Source organism: Lepidochelys olivacea, assembly GCF_965140295.1.
Source record: "Lepidochelys olivacea isolate rLepOli2 genome assembly, chromosome: 2".
Classification (NCBI taxonomy): Eukaryota; Metazoa; Chordata; order Testudines; family Cheloniidae; genus Lepidochelys; species Lepidochelys olivacea.
The window spans coordinates 26,080,452-26,104,615 of record NC_140412.1 but is presented as its reverse complement, the minus strand read 5'-3'; the positions used below and the strand labels follow the sequence as shown (position 1 = coordinate 26,104,615).

The 24,164-nt window shown below is 40.1% G+C and overlaps 1 protein-coding gene across 2 annotated transcripts in view; it reads right to left on the bottom strand.

The window, feature by feature from the left end:
- SAMD12 (sterile alpha motif domain containing 12) overlaps positions 1-24,164 on the bottom strand; it is a gene marked incomplete at its 3' end in the record, with an annotated part of 241,864 nt that overhangs the window by 66,307 nt on the left and 151,393 nt on the right. The window contains exon 5 of one of the 2 annotated variants that reach the window (XM_084618348.1): positions 474-556. The exons of the other annotated variant lie outside the window; for it this stretch is intronic. Coding sequence (XP_084474474.1) covers positions 474-556 — 83 coding nt within the window. Of the gene's footprint in view, positions 1-473; positions 557-24,164 lie in introns of those variants that run through there. 2 annotated transcript variants of the gene reach the window in all.

The following is a 24,164-nucleotide window of genomic DNA, read 5'->3' as shown; positions in this document are numbered from 1 at the left end:
AGTTTCTGTTGTGAAAAGCCCAACAGCTCTGTGATTCCTTAAGTTGCTATTTTTGAAAATACGTAGAGACAGAACATTTTAATAAAACGTCACTATCAGGCTATGCTCACAAAATGCACAGCATATACTTACAAGTTCTTTACTAGACTAATTCTGTTTTTAAAAGCAGCTTAGCAGAGATATCTGCTCAGATTTCTATTTTCATTCAATTGTGTGAAATTCTTCAATAGAAAAGAAATATCACTTCGGAGGTAAAAACAACCACATTGTTTCATTAGCCTGAAATATCTCAGATGGGGACAGCAATCAAGAGAGATAGCTTTTAGAAACAAGCCAGCAGAGAAAATTAAGTTACATAGGGAAAGTTCAGGAGGACACTGTGACAAATAATTTACTTTTTCAACATAGGAAAGGGGAGATTGTTATAAGGTAAATATTAGGGGGATGGGCACAAGCAGCTGGAGAAACTCTTACTATTTGTCACCCTTGTCTTGTGCACTTATATACCATATTAGCAGTGCTAATTCCAACCTTTCACAAGCAGTTGCTGTATCACCTAGGGAAAAAAAAAACAGGAAGTAGAAAATGAGGAACATGGAATTGACTTACTTATTGTTTCCCAATAGAATAGTTTCCCTTGAGGACAAAAGAGCAAATTCCCATTATGGTCTAAATATATTATTTTCCCTGAACGCAAGTCAGGCAAGATTCCACACACATGCAGATGTCTCAGAACATTTTGCCTCCGACTAACTTGTGATGGGACCTTACTCGTGATGGGAAAGATTTAGGACTATTCCCTTCCTCCACCTTACCAGAGGGTCCAATTAAGTACCCATAGAAGTCCATGGGAGTCCAAATATTGACTTCAATGGGTGCCTGATTGAGCTGCTAGAACATTCAGTTATTTCTAGAAAAGCTCCCAAAGCTCTTTTAAATCAAGAGAGGTTCACTTTGGTATTAAACCACCACCAGGACAAAAATAGAATCCTAACTCCTTTCCTTCCTGAAACCGAAACGATTAAGGCTATGTCTCCATTAGGGACACTCTACCGGCATAGCCATCCTGGCATAATTCCATAGGGTAGACACAGCCTACACCAAAGGAAGGGGTTTCTCTGTTGATGTAGGAACGCCACCTCCTTGAACAAAGTGAGCTCTGTTGATGGAAACATTCTTCTCTTGACATAGCTTTGTCTACACTGGGGGTTAGGTTGGCATAACTATGCTGGGTAGTGGGATGGCTTTTTTTCACACCCCTGACATACAGAGCTGAGTTGACCTAACTGTTAATTGTAAGCCAAGCCTCAGACTTCTCTGGATGGGGACATCTGAACAGTAAAGACTCATAGTGATAATTATTATATAATAAAGCATTTTGGTATTATTATTATTATTAATACAATGGTATTAATCGTTCTGTTGCATTTCATAGCCACCAATGTTGGTGCTAACATTTAACGAACAGGAGATAATTAGAAACCAAAAGACTGCAGTACAACTAAGAGTATAACAGAATTTCATCAGGTTTTTCAGATGGGGATGTGCATTCAGCGTATGTGGCTGAGTTTTAATTTTTAAAACTTATGTACATCAGAAGTTATTTTGGGAAGAATTCAACTTCAGCTGTGAGGTGTGAGCTGACATTTGGAGGTATCATCAGAGAGATTACAATGAAATGTTAAAGAGAAAAGCCATTCCCTCTAGGCTGACTGAACCAGGGATGTCACTTCCTCAGTCCTGTGTGGGAGAGTCTCCAAGTTCCACCAAAAGCCTTCAGCTGTACAAGAGTACGCTTCAATTCTCCCCCCACCTCCAGCATGCTAAAAATAGGGGTGACATCATAAACTCATTCTACCTAATATTATAAACCCAAGTGCATTCCAGTGTCAGTAAACGAAATGTAAAATTAATTGTGCTGCAAAAGAGTAAAAGCTTTGTGAAAGAATTTACTATATTAGAACGCAGTGAGAGCACTATATGCCCTCAAGCTTCACTGAAAACATTACTACTTACATGTCATGAATGCTGGTTTTAGAAGGCAGACTTTTGCAATAGGACATTCATAATTTATTAGCAGGCAAACACAAAAATCAGCAGGCCAAATGCTGAGTCACACTGAAGTTAATTGATCATGATTAAGATAAACAGGATTTGACCTCCGATTTGTAGAACTGATTGAAAGGGAGGGTGCAATCAGAACTTTGACAAAGCAAATAAATACCTACAACAGGGGGACAGAAAGCACTAAATACAAATGTCACAGTCTCAGCATTGCCAATTATGAAGGCAAAGAGACAAACTTTAACATGCAATAAGAGAGATCATAGTAATTTTGTAAAAAATAGAATTCAATATATCAGCTTTCTACGTGTCTTTGAATAATAGCTGCATATTGTACTGACCAAAACAAGATTTTAGTACTGTTGGTAATACACAGCCAGTGCAAATATGGAAGAGTGATCGGATGTCTATATTCGACCTTACACATCAGTTACGATATTGTCAGCTACAGTAAGTCCTGATTACAGAATCAATACGACCGGTGAATATGCTAGAGTGAGAAAGCAGAATCAGATAGATTTTGCAGGGGATTTTTAGGAAAAAAAAGTCATCTTGTAACTTGAAAATTGAGCAGACTAGATAAAGGAATCATTATGAAAGGATACTATGGACCCCTACCTTTTCAGAATTAACTTTCTCTGCATATAAAATGCAACTTAAAATGATCAATAAAAGAAAGAGATGAGGAACGAACAACTGCGATATTTGGAAGTTTAGGACAAGAACCGGAGGACAGACAAATTACATGGGCGGAAGGGCACAGGTGTTCTGGGGTTCACAGGCAAATTAAACAAAAATGTTAATGTCCATTGAAAATAATGACAAAAAGTGCAAGCTACATCTCAAAGAAGTGACAGTGAGATGCAGCTGTTTTGGAAGAAGGCGTAAAGCTGAGTAGTGCTCTGAAGCACCTTTTACAATTACCTACGCTGTCCACACTCCCAAATTCTGTTCTTGCACAGATCTTGACCATGATTTTGTTGGAGCTGATTTTTAGCCAGTCTCAACATCATATACACAGTTGTAAAGGCACTATCACCTATGAAAATGTGACTCTTTCCTCTCTCTGTGCCTTAGTTTCCTAATCTGTAAAACAGGACTAATACCCACCCTCACAGGGGTGCTGTGAGGCTTAATTCATTAATGTTTTTTAAAGTGCTTTGAGATCACTGGCTGGAAGGTGTTATAGGAGTGAGATGTTTTATTATCAGCAGCATTTAAGATACTACTCTATGCTGGAAGGATTTACAGTGAGTACAGACATATCTTTAACCATAGCAGTGGCTGTGATGTTGCACCCCATAATGCTTTATAGCAATATGCTTATGAATGTAAATATGACATAATTGGAATATGTTTTATGCTAGATATGCCATGTAACACATCTTTACAAAAGGTTATGTTTTACTGAATGTATTCATCCTATTCATATGCATATATCATTTTTATATCTGAAGTTATGAGCGTTGGCTCTATGCTTGTATTTAAATGTTCGCTGTAGAAAGCACCTAAGGCCAGATTCAGTTAACATAGCGTGAAGGTGTTATTCAAATAATTGGGAGTACTTGTCTAACAATGGACCTTGATAGACGCCAATCCACATCTGCGCTTTCCTGGGAACGTTCAGGCTAACATGTGGGCAATGGTGTCGGCTGTAAAGAACTGAGTCATGCATAGACATGTGACTTGCCCATGTGACTCCAAAACTCCATCTTGTAGCTGTGATTCTACACCGAGGGAGAGAGGGGTTTCCACCCACAAGAGAGAGAGAGAGCCTATATAAGCCCCTGGAAACCCCCCCATTTGGTCTTCAGCTGGCTCTACCGAAAGAGATGCCTGAAAGAAACTGGAACAAAGGACAGTAACTACAGGGGTGTGAGTGATTGCTGGACCCAGACTAGGATGAAGTCTAGTCTGTAAAAGAAGCTTATTGGAACATCTCTGAGGGTGAGATTTACCTGCATTTAGTTTCTTACTGTATTAGCCTTAGACTGGGGTGTGTTATTTTATTTTGCTTGGTAACTTACTTTATTCTGTCAGTCATTACTTGGAACTACTTAAATCCTACTTTTTATATTTAATAAAATCACTTTTACTTATTAATTAACCCAGAGCAAATATTAATTCCTGGGGGAGCAAACAGCTGTGCATATCTCTCTATCAGTGTTACAGAGAGTGAACAATTTATGAGTTTACCCTTTATAAGCTTTATATAAAGTAAAACAGATTTATTTGGGGTTTGGATCCCCTTGGGAACTGGGTATCTGGGTGTTGGAGACAGGAGTATTTCTTAAGCTGTTTTCAGTTAAACCTGCAGCTCTTGGGGGATGTGGTTCAGACCTGGGTCTGTGTTTGTAGCAGGCTAGTGTGTCTGGCACAACCAGGCAAGGTACTGAAGTCCCAAGCTGCTGAGGAAAACGGGCTCAGAGGTAGGCCCAGCACAACAGGTGGCAGTCCCAAGGGGGTTTCTGTGACCCAACTGGTCACAGTGGTATCATGGCACAGTAATACAGGCATAAGTTTTCAGTACATCCATTGGCACACAATGTAAGGTACTGATCCTATAAACATGTAAGCACATGAATAACTTTACTTCAATAAGGAGCTCCATTTACTTCAATGGGACTGTTCACATTAATAAAATTAGGTAAGTGTTAATATTTGAAGAATTTGGCACTCACACTAATTCAGAATTGTATTGTAATATATAACTCGAAGAGGCCATGTGGAATTTGGTTTAGGATGCTAACTAAATCTCAAATTTACAGATGAACATGTATTCTTGTCAGAGATGAAGAATGCATGTTACCGTAAAATGAAAATGTATTAAAAAAACAGTATTATATTATATTGGACCAACTTCTGGGTAAGCTTGAAAGCTTGTCTCTTCCACCAACAGAAGTTGGTCCAAAAAAAGATATTACCTCACCTACCATGACTCTGTAATATCCTGGGACCAACATAGCTACAACAACACTACATAAAATCATATTTGTTTTTCTGGTCATCTTCTGCTGCGTATCTGGCTAACAAAATGACACACATGAATTCTCTAGACTTAATCCTGTATGTACAACAAAGTTTAAAACTCGATTAAAAGGCCCCCAAGGACTCTTATACAAGACTACACCAATAGAATGTCAGAGTGAAATCTTATGATTATGCTCTTTAAAAGAATGATCCTTCATATGTGTCAGGCCAAGACTATAGATGTTACTGAATGTCCATAAAATCCTACAGGAAAGATTTAAAATAGAAAGGCAGCCTTTAAATGCAAAAATTTAATCACTATCAGACACTTGCAGTGTATTTCTCTTCAAAAATGATTATTGATAATTGTTTATTTTTCATATATTCTTCATTACACTGTCTAGCAGGTTTTTCTTGCTTGCCAATTAAAAAGAAGGGGAGAGAGTCTATTGTATGCAGTCCTTTCTTAGCTACCTTGAAAACCAAAGTTTCTTTGCCTACCAATTTTGACCTTTTGTGTTTGGGAGACATTGATTGTTTTCTGCCTGTGTTTCTAATGGAGCTTGAAATGAACATGGCTTTTTGTTTACCTCCTAATTTGTGCACCACCATCATCAGTATTGTCAGCAGAGCACTGGGAATAGGGTTTGTTTACTGTCTCTGTAAAACCAGCAGACAAAGCTTAAGAGCATAAAATATAGTTGTTGGGTTTTTTACCCAGGTCCTAGAAAGGATATATATAAATGACTTGGGCAATTTTTCGTCATTTTTAAAAACTGACCACGAAGAACTTGCTCTAGCACAGGGATAGGTTGAATTCCTTTGGCTAATATATCCCAGGAAGCAGAAAGGGTGGTTATGTCAACCCAAAGTGCCTGAAGCTTCCACTAAGAGCCAGCACTGTCCCAAAGGCAAGTATTGTTGGCTAGAGAGAGAAACACTGAACCAATTCATCCTCCAGATAGTTCTCTGGTAAGGTTCTTATGGATCCCTGATTGCAACTTAAAGACAGTTTCCAACATCAGAATACCTGGTTAGCAGTGGTACAAACACCACCCCACCTCCTGTTCCAGAGGTGAATCATATCCTAAGTATCAAAAAACCAACCTTTACTTCAGTACCTTTTAGAACTAACATCATACCAAAATACCATAAACATATGCTACTTTCTCCTCACAATGACCCAAGAAATTGGGAATAAGGTACATCCTTTTGGCAGAAGCCAATACATTTGAATTCTTATTCCCATTATAATGTGCTCCAATAACTGGGTCACTACCATGCACTATGCTTTATTAAGTATTATAATAAAGCCATTAAAAGGTCAGCATTTGCCAAATGCTATCACACAGTTAACAAGGTATCACTAGTGTTAAGACTAGGGGAGGGAAAAAAAACCCTACAATGGATTTCCCAGATAGCTGTATATTACTTAGCAAATGTTGACTTTTTAGTGCCAACCACTGCAAAGACCTCAAAATACCAATCCCTTGGGTGAGACAGTCATTACATAAATTCCAAACAACATTTTTTTATATTTTAGATTGCCCATTGCTTAAGCACAGAAACTTGGTTAGATGTAGAGTTTTAGACCAAAGGATGGTTACGGTGAGTGGTATGAAGCAATGTCCAAATGACAACAGAATCCTGGTACTTGTCTTTCACTGATAGGGGTTAGCATCCACAAAATGCCAAATGTACTGAACACACTTCAACTCAGAAGAGGCAAGTGAGACTGTTCTCCAACACAGAGTATTTTTTCCTAGGAAACTCTCTTTGTTCAGGGCAAGAGCAAGACTATTAGAGACTGGCTCTGCCATCACTGGTCCACTGCTGGGAAATGGAGCCTCATTCCTGATAATTCGTTTTGTGTGCATTCCACGTTAAAAAATGTACATTAAAACACATTTTTCAAAAGAAGCCTCCTCCTTATTCCCAGACTTAAAATACTAGGGCCAGAACAAACATTCAGGTCCAATCAATCATCTCAATCACAAGAGAGTCACTCACTCCTCCAGTCCTTAAGAATAATGCAGCCCCTTCCTCCTGATGTAATATAGCCATATTTATCTTTTCCTCAGTATCCCAGATGTTCCACAATTTCCTCCCGCTTACAAAGAGGGTTGATGGATGTATAAAATTTCTGCCGGAAATGTACAAATTTCTTTATTATTAGTTGAGGGGTCAGAAACAGTGAGATCCCGGTCTGTTTTAATACCAGTGATTATGTCACATTAACTGCTCTATCAAATGTGTTACTTTTTAATTAACAATATCATATATTCCATGTAGGTTTCCCCCTCGTGTTCACTCCTCAGCTCACAGTCTTCTTGTGTTCTGCTAGCACCTGTCATCTTTTATGTTTTCCCTCTGAAATTTTTGTTTTCCTGTAAAGGTCATTAAGCTCCAAGTTTATTTCCTTTTTTTCTTCTGTCACCATACCAAAATCAACCTGCCTCTGAGCACAGCCTCATAAGCATTCCAGAGACTAAACAACGCTGTTTCCTTCTTGAACTTTGTGAGCTCTTGTTTTGTTCTACCTAGAATACATATTATGTGTGCACTTTTTATCCCATTGGTTGTCTAGGGACTCAGTTTATTACCAAGAACTAGGAAGGAAGAAAGTTGGTCTTTTATTTGCTTCAGTTAATTAAGTGCTTATGAAACATGTCAGAAAATCTGCGGATTTAAGTTCACTGTTCAGCTGGACAAGAAAAAGATAGGCTACAGGAATAAAGCCTCACAACTGCACCAATGTGACCACTCCACCAATGTGATCCTAGTCTAGAAATGAGATGGTGGTTCAGTCTTTGGGCCATTCTGTCCTTAGCTATGGCTTTGCAATGTGGATACTTGCCTACTCATGAGAGAACTAGTGAGAACGCTAATTAGTTTCAAATGCGTCACCAAACAACTTTTGGTCACTCCTGGCCTGGGCTACATTTGAGCTAGTTATCTAGATCAGTGGTTTTCAACGTGTGGACTGTGGACCCCTGGGCGTCCGCAGACTATATCTAAGATTTCCAAAGGGGTCTGTACCTCTATGCAAAATTTTTTAGGGATCCCCAAGTTTGAAAAAAGGTTGAAAGTTGCTGATCTAGACTATATATACCATTAACAGCCTCCTAAGGAATCCAGTCCCTCTTTAAAAAGTTTAAATAGGAGATACTTAGACTCCAGAGGATTAGTTCCACTAGATTTACGGGTGCAGGAGGACAGATTTGGGGTATAAACTACTTAACAGTGTTTCAGAGTGGAGGTTCTCCTAAAGAGAATGGGAAGAAATTCTCTCTTCTTCTTCCCCCCAGTTGTACAGTGGGCACTATAAAAACTCTATGGGTATAACTACACTGCAGTAAAATGCCCACGGCTGACCTGTGTCAACTGATTCACACTCACAGGGCTTGGGTTGTGGGGCTATAAAATTGCAGTGTAGACGTTTAGGCTTGAGCTGGAGCTCATGCTCTGGGACACCACCAGGAGAGGGTCCTAGAGCCCAGGATCCAGCCCAAATCTAGACCTCTACACTATTTTATAGCCCACAACCTGAGCCCTATGAGCCCGAGTCTGCTGATATGGCCCAGTCATGGGTGTTTTATTGCCATGTAGGCAAACTCTGCATTTGCCATCTATTTGCAAATGTATCATGGTACCACCAATTCTAAGGATTTTGTGATTAAAACAAGAGCCAGGAGTGGTGGACATGGAGCATTGTTGCATTAAATAAACATTTGGTTAAATGGATTAATGTGAATTCAGATGCCGGTCACTGCCAGATGCACAATACTGGTCCAGATGGACCAATGATTTGGTTGGGAATAACCAATCCTATGTGCATCCTTGCAATCTCCCATGTGTTCACAAACATTGCAACACCATGTGTATGTGTGTAAGCAGCTCTAGGGCTTATATGCATATCCTAGTTTAGATGAGCTAGTGTGTCGGTTGTTGGCCTTCACCAAATTGGTTTGCAACAGTAAGTGAATATTTACCAGGGCACAGAATCAAAGGATCCTAAGGGCACAGTCTTAAAATAATGAGAATGGTTAGGGTTTACACTCTTACCCATTTCTATTACAATAATTGTCTCATAAATAGATTCATGCATTTGTCTGTTTTCATTTCATATTTTGTGAAAGACTGAGGCACTGGAATTTTAATGCTATATAATTATATATTCTGTAATTTAAAGCAGCATGGTGTACTGGTTGGGAGTAGCACATTTCACACTTCATTACTTCTACTGAAACTCAACCAATGTTAAGCTCTGATTTTTCCTCTCTTCAGTATTCAGTTATTTAAGTGTTTTTCTTGAACAGCTCTTTCCTGCTTATGCAGTAGTTTCACTGGCCCCAGTGGTGCTAGGAGTCTGGTTCTTTGGTACAGTAAACCACTCACATAAGAGTGTGAACAGTTAGCACTGGGAAATGTACATAAACCTTGAGCCCCATTTCTGACTGTGTGAGGAATAGTCACTGGTGCAAGAACCTGAGCTTGGCTCTCGCACATTCTAGGTGAGTGCCTTTACCACTAACTATAGAGTTATTCTCTCTCTCTCTCTCTGATCCAATGACTATTACTGTCATTATGAATGTCTATGAATCGCCACTATCACAAAACTACCATCATAACTGAGCACGAAGACTGAAAAGAGTGGGGAAACTTGCACTGCTGTTACAGACAAATAAAGTCCAGTCTCCAGGACTGACAGTCTAGTAGAGTGGTTCTCAACCTATTTATCATCGTGGGCCGCATATGCAGCTCTCTATGTTAGGTGAGCTGCATTCACACAATATATATACTACCTGTATGGCCCTGAGGATGTCACATGGGCCGCAACAGTGTGCTGATTGGGATGCAAGTGGCTCGCAGGTTGGAAACCACTGATCTAGCAACTTTCGCAAGCATTAATGCCACTTTTTAAAAAAAGCAATGTGCAACAATGTGCACTAATGCCACCAATAATGCCACCAGGCTAAGAGGGGATCTCAACCCATTTAGTTCCCCTCTGAAGCAGCTCCTGCTCTTATGAGATGCCATAGGATGCATTATACTGACAACAAATAGACATATGGTTTATATATGTGGTATATATATATATTGAATAGGTTCACAAAGTTTTTAATATTTTATCTCAAAGATATAAATCTTAATACAGTAAATTCTGAAAAGCCATGTAATACATTAACAAGATTTCAATACTGTAGCAATTTCTATCAAAAGAACTTCCACCTCACTGCACTTACAAATACTAAGGAACATTAAACCTCTTAGCACCGCTCTGAGCTAGGGGTCATCTGTCCTTGCTTTACAGATAGGGCGAATGAGGCAAAGAAAGGTTAAGATATTCGTCCAGTGTCCCACACAAAGTCAGTGGCAGTGCCGGGAATAGAACCCAGATGTCCTGAATCACAGTTTTCGGCTTTAGCCACAAGCACATCTTCCCGAAAGGTACTTCATTGAAAAGCACACATTTTTCTTTCATTCAATCTGTTGTTGTTGTTGTTTTTAAAAAAAGGTCTTTAATTATAGCTCCAATTACATTGGATTTATTTTTCCATGGTTGTTTTTTTCCTGTCTGAGACTCCAACCTTTTTCCTCCCTCCAAAACACTGAATCTCTTTAAAAATCTGTTTTGTTTTTGTTAACAAAACAGGAAAGGAGAACTCCTTTGGAATGTGGCTGTCTCTCAGTTCAGGAAGTAAAGCAGATATTCAAGTGAAGCATCTTATCCCAGGGCAGGTGTGAGTGAAGGGCATAGCATAGAAGTAGTTAGCCGAAGACGGGCATTTTCATGAGAGCAAGAGTGGTGAAAGCAGCTGGCAGGTGAGTGAGAGAGAAAGGGCAGCATTATGCCACATGTTGGAAGGAAGGAATAACAGGGAAGCAGGTAAAAGAGGAACCAATATGCTCTGCCAGGGCAGTAAAACTGCTGCTTTGGTAGGGCACCCAGTGTTGCCAACTTTAATGATATTATTATGAGTAACATGATATTTAGTGTTTTTTTTAAAACAACAGCCGCTGGAATCTGTGATGATGTCATAATCTCTACTTTCATTAAAACAAAAACAAACAAACAAGTTTTTAGCTCTCATGGTTGGGGAGAAAAGCTTAAAACCAAGCCTCAAGCACATCCAAGAGGCTCAAAAAACCACAAGACAAATAAAAAATAATAAAATTTGGGTTTCTTTTTAAATCTTAAAATTTTAAGACAGATTCATAATTTTGGGAGGTCTGACTCATGATTTTTGAACAATTGAATGCCTTGCATGGGGACAGAAAAGTGAAGCAGCACAAAAGAAAAATCTCCCTTCTTAACACCTCACTCACCATAAACCACACATTTTTTTCATTTTATATAAGGGAATGCCTGAGAAAAATAAAGCAAGCACATACAAGTAATAGTCCTGTCTATATCAGCAATAACATCTCTCAGCTGACAGTGTCACCATGTCAGAATTTACTGGACATGAGTCCCATTGCATATGGTAATTATTATGTAGAAAGTCACACAAAGTTACAGCCAGTTCCAATCACTGATTTGATTATTGGCTTCACTTCTGATGAATCTGTAGTGCTTAATCTGTATCACACAGGGAAAGAAAGGTCAGAACTGTTTCCTCCATTCCCCAAGAAAATCGTTTCACTAATTTTCTTTTCATGTAAAGGAAAACTTTCTGTGATGAAGCAGAGAAACTGCCTGCCAGCACAGCAGGGGTTAAAGAGAGCCTTCGGGCCAGACAGCCCTGCCCTGTTATATCTGCAGCCAATGCCTGGCCTGCAGGGGGAGAAAAGGAGACAACCGGGCTGAGTTGTGGGCTGACTGGTGGGTGAGCTGCCTCCCTACCTGAGGGGAAGGGTCACTAGCCTGCCAGCCTAGGCAGCCACCAGGGAGGAAGGACTGTCTCTCCAGACAAGGGAGACTGCGGAGGAGCCCTAGGAGCCTCTGGCAACTGAAATAACTGGGTGACTGAAGCCCAGAGACACAGTGGGGATTGGCCTCACCAAACTTATGGCTGGAGCCCGGCGCTGCAGCAGGGTGCCGCCCAAGACCTACGAGGGGCCTTACTGGAGGCCCAGCCACTCCAGCGAATTGGACTATAAGGGTCATGCCCTAAACTGAAGGGACAGCAGTAGGAAGTAGCTCAGGCCAGTGGGTTTAGACTCCCTGCTGGGAGGGTCCCCTGTTCAGGGGTCGACTCATACAAGAGCCTGGGATGGGAATCAGTGGAGAGGGAGGGCCCAAGTCTCCCTACCCCACTGCCTCAAAAACTGAGGCACCTCAACCAGGGAAACAAGGGCCCAGAGGATCAGGCTGCCAACCACTACTAGCCCTCCAGCCCTTCAAGCACCTGGTTACACTTTCCTTTAGAATGCAGTGTTTTTCCTCTCTCAGACCAAAGAGTATGTCTTCATGCATGAAGTAAGACAGGTAGGTGTAAGTGTCGGGGGCGGGGGGAGGAAGTCTTGCACTCTATGCAAGTCACTTTGATGTGACTGGGGTTAGACCTGGGGAGCCCGGTCTACTCTGGGAGAAGTGAGAAGCTGATCTTCATCCTGCTCCCTGAATCCAATTTAAGAGGAGTCAGACATCCCACGAGCACTTATGCTCAATGGCAGGTCCCTCTTTAAGATCGGACACATGACATCTCTTAGACCCCTCAAACCTGTTCCATGGACCAAACTGGGTCCCCCGCTTCTCTTGCTTGGGGATTGAGCTCCCCAGGTGGAATGGCTTTTTTCCTCCTCTCAGCTCTAAAAGCATGTCTACACAAGGACACTCAGGAAAGTTAAGATGAGTTAACTACAGTTGTGAAGTAAACGCACATTAGTTGAAGAGCATTAAACCTCTGGGGACGCTCTCATTCAGAAGTAAAAAGTGGCATTCATTCAGTTTAGCTTACTCTTTTGGAGGATATGTGATATAATCATTGGGTGTAACGGCAGCCCCGTAGATAGCATATAGTCAGGGTGAAACAAGGGAAAGGCTTACAACAGCCCTTTTCTGTCATGCATATTCCAGGGATGAATCACCAAGAATTGGGCTCTTCTGTGCTGACATGACAGTGTGATAATGTACAACGCAAACCATGTCACAACGCTGGCAACTTGAACACAGACGCTCATTGTTCGGGTTCAGTTTGGCACAGCTGTACCAGATCAGCTCAGACCCTGTCAGTGCCACCAGCACACTCACTTCTTATCAATACGCAGGAGGGAACAACTTTAGTACACTGCTGAGAACCCACTCTCCTCTGGTGATTTTAACCATCTTGTTGTTCATTTGGTGCTTTTGGCTATAGTGGAGTAAGGCCAGCCGGGGTTTTGGAAACGTAGCAGGTCTCTGGGGATAACTACCAGAGGTTTACTTAGAATCCAATTAGTCTTCTAATAAATATCACTCATCATTCTTTTTAGTACCTGCCATCATGTTATAACTAAATATATGGTAAATGTGGGCCAAATACCACCTCTGCCCCCACTCAGGCAGAGGAGCAAGGGTTAAAGGGAGAATCCCTTCCACCACAGCAGTTCGTAACAGTTAGGGCAGCCCTGAGCCTACTACAGCTCCTGCTGTTCTTGTGCCTGTGGAGAGCAATGGAATCCCAGTGAAGAGAGTGTATGTGAGAGCCCCCTGCAGAGAAGCATTTCACAGTGCATATAAGGGGATCCAAACTCTTTTGCAGGCTTCAGAATTCTTCTTCCCGATGCAGTGGAATGGCACCTATAATCTGCTGTATGCATGATCTTCCACAGCTGCTGAGAGATAGGCCAGGTTTGTCCATATTACAATAAAGCATTTCATTCTTTAGAAAAACCACCAGATTAATAAACCCGGTCCATCAAACAATAAATAATTTGTGTGCACAAACAGATTCAATTCGCAACAGCCTGACGGCGCATGCTACCACCGCGGTGAGATGCCTACTATGAATGCAATGCATTCTCCAACTATAAGGAAGCAGAAAGATACAGCTGTGGAAGAGTGATGTGAAATTAAAGAGGGAATGAAATGTATGATCTTATTTAATCACACCTGGTGCTTCAATTTTTCAATAACAGCACCCTGCTAGACTGTGTCAAATTGGTTTTACAAAGTAAAAATTATGGATGGAAAATGAATTAACTACTTCACCACCATCACTGATATGCTATATGAGTCAGAGTTCGATACAGAAACGACAGCTCAGACTTGTTTTCCTCAGAGGGTATGTACTGGACATCAATACATGATTAAGAGGTTACCAGTGAATTACAATACTAAAGGTACCAACTGTACAGCATCGGATCTCAGAAGTGACATACATTCTGCAGCAAAAGTTGAGTGGGTGTGTAATCTATTTTTATACAAAAGACATCTTCCTGGTCAGAATCCACTTCAGGGATCGAAGTGTGGCCCTGGGATCAGCTTTGTTCACTTGCCTCTGCAGGCGGGTGGCACATATGTGCAGAGAGACAGGAAGAGCAAGCAGGATATCTGGAGACAGTGCAATATGTAGGACATCTCAGAAAAGCAATGAGAACTCTGATTCATAAGGATCAGTCATTTTGCACAGTGTAGATTTATGATAAGGAGAAAATTCATCCTAGAAATCATGTGCTTTTTTTTTTATTGAGGTCATATTTTGCATTTAGGTGTTTGGGTTTATATTAAATGTCAAATATAATTTGATTCTGCAGGCATCACAATTTGTGATTACCCATGTCTCATTGGCTAGTCAGACCCTGTATCTCAAAGAGTGTACACCATGTACTAATAAATCACTTTTTGTAATAGACAGCAAGGTTCTTTATCTAAAGTAAAAAATGGTAATTGTGGTCAAATGTTCCATTCTTCGGAGAAAGAAAAAAAAAAGACCTTCTACATGATTCCATTCAGCAGCAGAATATAAAAAAGCCGAAGTACAATTAGCTTAACATAACCACCTTTACATTAAATTCACAGAAAAGCAAATCAAACATGAAAAATAACTAAAGAGTGCCCATTTTGGTCACCTTGCTGAATTGTGTACACTACTGCATTGTGATATTAATAAGACTGTCAAGGGTCCTGCACAGATGCAGGATTTATTTTAGGAGTGGTTCGTTTTAAGACATGAGACATTTCTTAATGCATGTGTTACACATTAAAAACAATTTACATTCATTCCAAAGTTATTGATTCCAGAGGAGCGAAGCTCTTGGGCTTTAATCAAGTAACTGAAAAAATTAAATGTTAAATATTATAGCAAAAACCCCAAAATAATTTTCAGAACATCCCAGCATCATCATCATTAGTCATGAAACTCCTATTCCAAGACATGGAGCAACCACTGATTCTTTATAAACAAGGTTTCAGAGTGGTAGCCACGTTAGTCTGTATCAGCAAAAACAATGAGGAGTCCGAAAGGTGCCACAAGGACTCCTTGTTGTTTTTGCTTATGAAAAAGGAAACACTACAGGAGAACACCACGGCTTACAGATAGTAACACTACAGTCTTTTAGGCTGTTAAAAACGCAACAGTCTACATTATGTCTTGTTTAAATAGATCAGGTGGCAGAAATATCAGAAGAAAACATGAGTGGAACCTTGCCAACAAAAAACAACAAAAAAGCAAAAACCAAAAAACTACCCACCAGGAAAATCCAGGAAAAACCAGCCTTACATGCTCAGAAGTACCATGAGATTACTTTGAAACAAATATTTTATTCATTTTACAAAGCTTCTATTTCATGCTTTTGCAATCTTAAAGTAGTCTTTAAAAAGTTTATTCCCACTAACCTTTTATCAGCTGCAGCATGTACATCGCTCGCTACACTGCTACTGCTATGAATTCAACCTTACTTCTTGGCACTAAATTTGACATTATTTCTGCTTCAGCCATATCTCCAGTCAAAAGGTTGAGGCTCTGCTCAAGCTCTGCTTTTGAAGCTTACCAGATCAGTTTTCAATTGCGACAGTATATTCGTGTGTGTGTGTGTGTCTTCTCTTCAACTTAAGAACCCAAAACATCTCATCATTTTTATGCCAGGTAAATGTGGGCCATTTATAATAAACAGAACGGTTCTAGAAAGGAACTAGAGACAATACAACTGGGCACAACAAGAGGTTTGTTTTGTTTTTCGGCAAATCTTTCAAGCATCAGGAAGTTGTGATATGACTACAGAAAAAACTTCACTGAGCATAAGGCAATAGATATTTAAGATCCAGTCTGCTCTTTAGGAAATAGAAGAGAAAGGGACCTGCTTCTCTTGGCCCTATCTACAGGGAGGATATTTCCCACGGTTGCTAACATCAGTTCCATCAGTCTCAGCAAAGTTGGAAATCCTAGTGTAGACAGCCTTATGGCAGAGGACACTGTTTTAAGCGTCATACTACTTAACCCTGCTAAGGCGGGGGTCTAGCAAACACTGTGCTTAAAATGCTGGCAGAAGGTGTACACTCCAGGGCTACCTATACGTCCCTAGTGGAGAGAGGGCTTCGGTATTTCCGCAGGGGCATTGTCTCCCAGCCATATGTTTGAGCGAAGATGCCTGGCGAACTCCTCCAGATATGCTCAAGGAGATTGACATCCTGTCAAGGGTCTGGGTTAAATAGTCTGGATTTGGTGACAATTGTTTGCAGTTCCTGTCTCTGCTGATTCATCTTTCCAATTTAGGACGCTGCAATGTGGAACTTCTATCAGCCTATGAAGACTGAATCTGGCTCATTTCACAGCCAGCCAACAGCAGTCAATCATGTCAAGGAGATGCTTTCAAACAGCCTGATGAACTCCCTCTTAACACCTATGAAGAACTTGAGCCCAGGTTTCTCACATGGCACAACAGAACACTAATGTTAAGCCCTCAATTCAGTAAAACAATACTCCTTCTCCTCCTCTAGCTCCTAACTGATAGGAGAGAAATAAAAAGGGGGTGGGGAGCTAGTTGCTAGCCTGACATAGGCACTGGGAACCCAGATAACAAGCAGGACGTTCAACAGCTACCAAGGAACTTATTTCTTGGCTGAGCAGTAGTTGGTTTTGGTATTGAAGGTGATTGTGGGGTGGGGAAATGAGCAGGGTGAAAACACCTTTCCACTGTTCCATGGTCAGTGAATGAGGGACTCCCACAATTCACCCAAAAAGGTATTTGCAATCCAAACAGACAGTAGAACAACATTGAAAAAAAACCTCACCGGATAGTAAACATCACCTTTTTTGAGGCCCGTTAGGCTTGTCTGTGGTCTACTGAGCTGCTTTTTTCCTTTAACGTCCTGCCAATATCAAACTTAAAATATTAGTCATTTTATCTACTCAGTGACACAAATGGAATTCTAGAACTTGGGAGTCAGGTGTTATATTGGATTCTGACTGGGGCCTGCTGCCATTTGGGAATTGCACCATTGACTTCCTGTACCGTTGGGCACCAGTGGTGAAGAAGTTAGCCCACTTCACCCACTACCATTAAGGAAGTCAAGCGTGTTGCTTCAAAAACTGGTAAAAATTTAAAGGCACCAAAATGGCAATTAAAGCTGAGGGTACAATTACTGAAACCCACATATTATCCCTTTGGAAAACTTGCCTTGTTCATGGCACATCAGTTTCAGCAGCCAATTTGATGCTATCGTGCCAGCACAGTTTATATAAGCTAATAAGCACTTATTATTGATGGCTTCAGCAGAAGCGGTTTAATTTTTATATTTACTGTTTACAATTTTATCCAATTAGAGAGAGAGAGAGAGAGAAATGGAGAGATTGGGTTTACTATGGAGTACAATGACTGGATGATGCAGTCCTGGCAAAAACTGATCTGACCCCTTAACAATCCTGGGGAGACTGACATATCATCAAATTGTTAGAGACTTACAAAACTTCGTCTCTAGTTAGGGAGGAGCTTGTCACCTTTTCACTTGGAATTCTCATTCAGTCTTCTTATTTTTAAAGAGAAAGCCATCTCCACCTACCGTGTTATGTGCCACCATTATATTGTCAAAATGAGCACCACCCACATCGCTGTCCCAGTCCAATGTTTTACCAATAGTTGAGAGATGTGCATTTATTTGTGTCATTATATTATCAACATATTCCTGTTGACATAAAAACTAGCAGATGAAATTAAAAGGTGGATCATTTATGGTTAGGCATCAAATCTTTTTCACAGGGCCTGCCAATAAAGTTATCAATTACGGAGAGTGCAAACAACCTAGAAAAAGATAGACCTTGACACACACAGCAGGGTGGTGACACAGAGAGAAAGAGCAATGGAAATAAAAACAGAAGATCTCAGAGTGCAAGAGGTCCGTTTATCAAAAACTAAGAAATCACTACATTGGCACTCTTACACTACCCACCACTTGCTGCAATATGCAGTGATAAAAACCTCCCTGCAAAAAAGAACCCCTCATAGGTAACACCCTGAGAGCTAGCACCTTAATTATTTTACCTTCACAAAGATCATAGGATTCAGTGATGCTAAAAATGTAAGACTTTTTTTTTTCTCCAGAGCACATTATAACACAAAAGTTAAAGTTAAAAAATACATATGTGAGGTGAGACTTCCTAAAAATGGCCATTGCAGGAGATTTTTTTTTTTTTAAACAACAACGTCTGGATGGACTGGATTAATGAAACTCACACCAATGTAGAGGGACAGATTAACGCCCACAATCTCTTGCTCTTAAAATACTAAGCCTCATCAGTTAACAATCTCTTCCTTTTTCAGTAGCTGAGCTTGTCAAATCCTTGACAACCAAATAGTTGCAGGAGCATGTATGTCACTTCTGAAAATGATCAGATAACAGAATTTTCTACTGAGCATGCTCAGTCCTGCATTTTAAATATTTGTACTTTGATATTTAAAACAAGAGCCTCCTGGATCAACCAGGCAGTAGAAAGTATAGTGCAACTCTCATTCTGTGTGTTGCTCCTGGGGCCAGAAACTTGTAGCAAGGAAGGATGAGGGTATGTAATAAAAAGGAGACAGGAAAGTCTACAGTAGGCTCTGCTGTTCCTAAAGATAGAGATGGAACCAGCTCTAAGGGAAGGAGGAAGCCACCCGCCCACAGAAAAGGAAACCCCAAAATAAAATCTTTTGGCAGATGATAAAGCCTCAGATAAAACTAACAGACTACAGGGGAGGAAACGGGACCTAAAGAACTACACTGGGGAACACTTTTTCTCTTTTGATAATTAGTTTGTTCTATTATTTTCACTCATTTCTTGATGAGCTCTACCAGCTTCTACAATTCATTGAAGCTATACAACTTCTTTCAGAGACACCTTTTTTGTCTTAGTCTATACCAACCATTTGAAAGGAAAATCATTGTACTGAACTGCCTAACTATTCGTGAGTCCAGTAACCAACCAGCATTCAGAACAATCCTGTAGGCCTTACAACACCATAGGCCTCACTTACAACAGAGTAAAATCAGGAGTAACTCCACTAAAGTCAATGAAATTACAATCAATGTGAAATTGGTATCCTCACTACTCTCAGACTGAAGGGAGCAAACTCTCAGGACTGAGACCTTTATAGCTACAGTTAAAATAAAGCAGTTGTATTTAAGAAACATCCACCTAAACACGGTAAATGCTATAACCATATACAGAGATAATGTGCATAAAATGAGTACCTCTTTGTTTGAGACCAAAAGAGCACCTAGTATACAAGTGGGTGTGATTGGCGGGTGACCGTAAAAAAAAAAAAAGAATTTATAACATAGCTGCATTTTCCCTTTGATATAGTTTCCAGATGAGTGGTGTTTGGCACACAGGAACACTTCAACGCAGAAGCAGCTTGAAGAGGGGAATTCAACAGATGCAACTAGAACTTGTAGCAAAATACAGTATGTAATTTTTCTAGGGAATTGTTAAGCCAAATTTTGCATGTTCACAAGTGCATACATATACAAATGGAAGAAACAATATAGTAAGGGAAATACATATAAGGAATAGGGAAGGGGAAGACAACATATTTTGGTCTTGATTTGGCCACTAATCTCAGAGGACACAAATAATTATGCACTCAGTTATTTTCATATGCAAAATCAGAAGACAGTATATGCTGAGACCCAGTGAAAATCAGGCTCTGTCTGTTTAAATCAACTGTTCTAAAGAATATAAATAGTCAGAAATGTAAGTGCCTGCTGCAGGACGACTGTACTTTTCTACTTATAAAAGTGCTGGATTAAAGGACAGAATGAGTATGTTTTTATATTTGTGGTTTTAGAGAAGTTACTAAGGTTCCTGGGTTTTATCCAAAGCCCACTGAAGTCAATAGGAGTTTTTCCATTGACTTAATGGAGCATTACTCTTGATTTACCCAAGTATATGTGCAAACAAAATCAGGCCGAAAATCTTCCAAGGCAGATTGACAGGAGTACACAGATCCCTTAAGTGGCTGCATGGGTGAGCTGACAAGCTTCTTGAGCAGAGTAACTGCCATTGCTGTTTGCCCCCCGTGCTCGGAATTGCCACAGAACTCAGCCATGAGTAGAGTGGATCTGTGCTTGGCTCAGCTGGAGTCTTACCTAGAGCCTCTCTCCAGAGGCAATGCAAAAGGAGCATTTCTAAGAAGCAGACAGGGACTCTAGCTATGGTGCTCTGAATTTTCTTAATCAGCACTGGCTGCAAGAACCCCATCTCCATTATGTCCGCTCCAAACATAGGTGCTGGGACTAGAGCTGAAAGGGTGCTGCCACATCCCTTGGTTTGAAGTGGTTTCCATCAGATACAGGGTTGACAGTTTGGTTCAATGGCTCTCAGCACCCCCACTATACACATTGTTCCAGCACCCGTGGCTCCAAACCCTCAGTAATTTGTCCCTCATTTGGACGCTACTCACTCGACCTCTCACAGAGAGAAAGAGAAAATACTGGAGAATGAAATGAATGTAAGAGATTGCAATTCTGCGCATATATTTTACACTGAAAACACCATGTGGTCAGTGAAAGTCAGGTAATTAGAGTCATATTTAACAAAGGTGCAATATAATGGATGGCAGAACAGGAAGCGTGTTGCTAAAATAGATTATCTAAAGAGACATGAAGTAATTGAGCTAGAGAAAGACACATTTAGGCAAGTCCTTGTGCCAACTGGTGTGTCAGTGGAGTTTTTAAGGCAGGACTACGGCATCCTTTCTCTGCCTTATCTTTTTCCTCTGGAAAATAAATGTGGTTAGTTTAAAATATTCTTTAAAATTAGGTAAAAGGGGGTTTGCTTTCCCTTTCAGGGAGAGGTTGGAAAGACAGAATGTTGAAACACTTTAGAGACAAGAGGAGTAAAAGACAATAGTTCCAATCACCCTCCATTTGTACCACATGCAGGCATACGTTAGAAAGGTTTCTCAAGCCCAGGGAGAGAAAGACTATAAAATTCAGTTACTTCTGAAGGATGTTTTAGAGGGGAGAGAAAAAGGTCTCCTATCAGGAGACCTCATTCAATCCTTCCTACACAAAGAAATAAGTAATAGCAAGGACCTTCATTTTTTGCTATGCAAATTCCCTCCCAGGGAAGGTGTCTTGAGTTCTTCCCAAGAGTCTAGGGGACTAAAAAGGAAGAAGGAAGCTCTACATTATTAATGAAAACTCATCCTGTCACAACAGAATGAGCACAAAACTATGTTTGCTGTCAATGTACTCTTATTGATATAAAGCTGGGTAACAAGTCTCAGTAATGAATGCAAAGAGTATTGAAAAGAATCTGGTTTCAAGGCTAATGTATTGGAGTTGCTTCAAATCTACCTCAGGTTGCCAGCAGCTGTAAGATGATCTGATCTGATCTGATCGCTCTTTGGTGGCCTAGATGAAATGTTTAGGAAGGTCTCCATCCAGCTCTTAGTGGACCAGTCTCCACAACCCTAACACATGAACATTTGCATTTTTATTGGTAAAGAAGGACTGAGAATTGAATGAATACAGTGGAGTACCTAATATTTCTAGAGGTGATCATTCCAAAAGGGGACTGGAAGGCAGCACAGCCACAACGCACATTACATCCTTTCTGTGAACAAATGACTTCTGATAGCCCGAGAGACTAAACAGGTACTTTTCACCAACGCTAAATTCCCTTTTATAAAGTACTTGTGTAATTTGAAATACAACAGTTTGTTCCTGAACATATCTAAATATTATATAACATGAAGCCATAGTTGAACACCAAACAAAAATATAATAATCAGGAATGAACATGATGACACATTTACGTGCGTGAATCACGGCGCTGTGATATCTATCTATTATCGTTCACTGGCATTAGTGCTTAGATCCCAGTGTAACAGGCTCTTTATTAATAGCATACTTTAGTTAGACAGAAGAATTTAGACATAATTACAGAATAATGTCTAACTGTTTAGAGGTCTCTGTATAATCCTAAACCATCTAACCTGAAACTCTACAATCATCCCTTACCCTGGAGGTAATTTAAATATATTAATTTATAGTGAAACAATTTAAATTAAAAGCAATTCAAATGGTGACTGGAAAAATTCCATGTTATTGTTCTTAAGGGGGATCCAATCTGGTTAAAATGATTAATTTTACTTGGACATACCATAAAACACTAGGCTGCTTTATAATTATGTCAAATTAAGGGATTACAAAACCCCCAACTCTTTTTTGTGTACGACACCCTAGATCTGCATACTGCTAAGCAATAAAAAAATAATTTCATAACTCTGCTGACTTTCAGTGTATAAGTGAGCAAATGAAAGCTGCTCTATCATATGATGCATAAAAACTAAACACCATTAGGAATAAACTTTTATTTGACTACAGCAACATTAATTTTTAAAATTACATTATGGAAAGACTTCTACTGAACGTGAAGGAAAAAAGGAAAGAAGCTTTTAAATAAAAATGGTTCTTTTTAGAGAATTTTGTACAGTATCTTTACAAAGGCCAACCCTCCCTTCCCCCCCAACAAAACAAAACCCAAGGGATTTCTGTATCTGTTAAGCAATTGTAATACTTTATTGCACAGGCTTTACAATAGGAACAAAACATCTTTATACCCGATAGCAGCATTCACAGATGATTTGAAGAAATGATATTCAAAAAGATTTTTAAAGTATGTTAAGTAAATTAAGTGAACGTTGTATTTGTTAAAGATGCCAGACTAGCAACGATGGAAATTGAATTCCTCTGCTGACAGTACATGCTTATCACAGGAAGTGACAGTACAAGCCACTCAAAGTCAACCTGCAAGCTTTGCCATAGTTCTAATCTGGAGGGACCACCTCTCGGGCAGAGAGGGTAATTAATTCTCCCTGCCACCAAGGCCAAAACTTTGAAACTTTGGGTCTACATTTAGGCACCAAACTCCATAATGAGGCACCTGGATAAGTGACGTGATTTTCAGAAGTGCTGAGTGCTCCCAGCTCTTACTGAAGTCACTAGGAGTTGGGATTGCTCGGCATCTCTGAAAAATCAACCATACATGCCTGGCCTTAAACACACAAATCTGAAAGTTTTGGTGTTAGCATTTTGTGCTCCCCTGAGGCTGCCAGCAAGGGTGCCAGTTAGTGTTTAGGGTTGGTTTTTTTTTGTTTTTTTTTTAAATTATGTGACCATTTGTTTATTTGAAACTAGAGTGAGCCTTCCAACTCATTTCACACAGGCTACTAATAGTTATGACTGTTAATCACTACTGCTATGATAAGGATTTGAACCAGAATCCCAGAAGTTTCAGATAGAAGTAGAAAAACTCTCTATATATTTCCTAAGGATAAGGAGAATTTCATGACAAGGAATTATGGATTTTATTAGCTTCTCCCCACGCTTTTTTTAAATTGAGCAGAGCAGCCCAACCCAAATTGACTCCATCTCTGATTTAAAAAAATCCAATCAGAGCATGACATATCATGTCCCTACCCTTATCCCACAATATAGGCATAAGATTTATTTAAATTCCCTGTGAATAAATGCTGTACCACTTACCAAAAGCCCATGCACCATGCAGTTCTTTTTACTCAGGTAAAAAATATGTTATTGCTCTGGCACTGATCACCACAACTGACAAGAAGGGGAAAAAGGCAGAACAATTGTACCAGGGGCCCTGAGCTCACACATCTGTGCGAATAAAATGAAATGAAAGGGAGTGGGGCTCCATCGAACATGATGGACTGGGCCCCCACATTTCTGTGGAGGGGTCTGATGATCACAAATAGGCATA